At 52.7% G+C, this 2427-nt stretch overlaps 1 protein-coding gene across 1 annotated transcript in view; it reads right to left on the bottom strand.

Annotated features, from left to right (window-relative positions):
- Positions 1 to 679: 679 nt before the first annotated feature.
- The window catches only part of LOC115004550 (potassium voltage-gated channel subfamily D member 2-like), a 1901-nt gene continuing 153 nt past the window's right edge, over positions 680 to 2427 (bottom strand). The window contains 3 exon segments of the mRNA XM_029426199.1: positions 680 to 1152; positions 1210 to 2156; positions 2158 to 2375. Coding sequence (XP_029282059.1) covers positions 1143 to 1152; positions 1210 to 2156; positions 2158 to 2322 — 1122 coding nt within the window. The 5' untranslated portion in view covers positions 2323 to 2375 and the 3' untranslated portion in view covers positions 680 to 1142.

The raw sequence follows: 2427 nt of genomic DNA, 5'->3' as shown, positions 1-2427 counted from the left end.
AGTCAGAGTTTTCCCCCCCATAACCCGAAGGCGTAGGGAGGCGACCCTCTCGTCCACCGGGATAAACTCCAACGTAGCGGCGCTCAGCCGGGGGCTAGTGAGTATCCCCACCCCGGCCCGACGCCTCACACCTTGGGCAACAGCCTCTGCTGCCCGGGTCTGGTCCGTCGAGGTCCCTGACCATCACTGCCACCCATGTGACAGCGCACCCGACCCCAGCGGTTTTTCCCATGAGTGGTGGGCCCACAGGATACTAAATCATGATTTATTAAATACTGCGATCATTGTGTCATAAATAACACATCATTTTACAGTAGCATTCACTAGCATCAGTAGAATCATGTTTATCATTTCATACGTCCTTTAAAGATATGTATTGTAAAATTCATACATTTTGTATTAATATCATATTAATATTATATTAATATTATTATTATTATTATTCTATGTATAGTTGTTCAACTCAACATGAGGACAAACATGCTGCTGCTGTACGTCATGTGATTAAATAGTCACAAGGCGTGTTGGTCACACACACACGCAGAAGAGATGAACAATGTGATTGTGTGAAACACAAGAAATAAATATGAAATATCGTCCCAATGGAAACACTTTGTAATATAAATATTAAATATCTTCTTGTTAATGAAATAATGCGTGAAGAAGAAACTTTACAGCCTCAAAGTGAAAGTTTCAGTGAAGCAGCTGAAACATCCTGCGTCACTCCGTCAGTATGTAAACACAGTGTATAAAGTACACAGTGAGTGTATAAGTACATAGTGTGTGTATAAGTACAGGCCTCTGGTTTCCATCACAGAGCTGCAGGTCAGTGGGGGAAGAACACCCCCAGCAGTAACTTGTGTTTCTGCACCGCGGACACACAAACAATAACACAAATACATAAAGATATTTCATGTGTAATGATGTGAAACGTGCAGCAGCAGTTAGTGACACTCGAAGTTTACACTCATCTGATTGGTAAAAGGAAACACATGTTCTCCAACATTCAGTTCACAAACAGAAACCAGCTGCTGCAACTAAATCACAGAGATCCAAAGGGAGTTCTGAGACTTAGATCAGAACCAACATCCGCCCAGCTGACTGACCACAGACCTTCTCTTCCTCAAACTCAGACATGTGACCTACAAAAGACTAAACTTTACCATTTACATCATCATCATCATCATCAACCCCCCCAGCATCACCTACCCGAGCGTTGTCATGGTGACGATGGTGTACCAGAAGCTCGCTGGGATGCTGGTGAACTTGCTCGCGCTGGATCCCTTCTCTGCGTAGAACATGACGGTGGCGAAGATGATGATGGCCATGGTGAGCGAGAAGAGCAGGAAGCCGAGTTCCGATGCGCAGCTCTTCAGCGTGTAGCCCAGGATGCGAAGTCCCGCGGAGTGTCGCGAGAACTTGAAAATCCGAAACACCCTGAAGACGCGCAGCGTGACGAAGGCGCCGCTCACGTCCTCGTTGTCCGTCATCACGAGGCCGATGTAGTAGGGCATGATGGCCACCACGTCGATGACGCTCATGACGCTCTTCACGAACTTGTAGGGGCTCGGCGCGACGAGCAGGCGCAGCAGGTACTCCACCGTGAAGATCATGACGCACGCGGTGTCCAGACAGAAGAAGGCCAGTGCGTACCGTTCGCCGCACGACACCTCCTTGACGCGGCTGTGCGCGCCGCCGCACGGCACCGTCTCCGCCACGTTGGCCATCACCGACACTGCGATGAAGAAGCCGGTCACGTAGTAGAAGACCAGCGCCATGGTGGAGGTGTGCGGGTTCTCGAAGGCGCGCCACATCGTCTCCCGGAAGTTGAGGTGCGCCACCACCTGGTCTTTGCCTTGCTCCATCTCCTCATCGTCCTGGATGCGCTCCTGGTTCTCCCGCCGCCGGTCCTTGTACTCCTCGTAGCAGCAGTCCCCAATGATCTCCGGGATGATGCCGAAGAACGCCAGCTCCTCGTCGTACGCGGCGATGCACTCCTGCCGCGGGTAGTGCAGCTTCCCGGTGCGGTAGAAGTTGAGGATGTGGCGGAAGATGTCCGGGTCGCGGTCGAAGAAGTACTCGTTGGTCTCCTCGTGGAAGAAGAAGTCTCGCTCCGTGCTGCCCAGCAGGGTGTCCGGGTAGCGCTCCAGGGTGTCTCCGCCACGTCTGGAACTTGGCACCGCTCACGTTGAGCACGATGAGCCCGGCCTGGCCGCGGGGCTCCTCCTTCGGGGGCACCGGCATGGGCGTGCTGGCCACCGGCATCCAGCCGATGGCCGCCGCACGGGCGAACGGCAGCCACGCCGCCACTGTTCCCGCCATACTGAGGCTCGGTAACGGAAGATTCACGCAGCGGCGGAGCGGCAAGGGCGCATCTGGCAACAGATGGAAACAAGAAGTGGAGTTTCTCCAGGAAACAAGGAGGAT

The sequence above is a fragment of the Cottoperca gobio genome, unplaced genomic scaffold (genome assembly GCF_900634415.1).
Source record: "Cottoperca gobio unplaced genomic scaffold, fCotGob3.1 fCotGob3_128arrow_ctg1, whole genome shotgun sequence".
In the NCBI taxonomy this organism is placed as follows: domain Eukaryota; kingdom Metazoa; phylum Chordata; class Actinopteri; order Perciformes; family Bovichtidae; genus Cottoperca; species Cottoperca gobio.
This window is presented reverse-complemented; position numbering and strand designations above follow the sequence as displayed.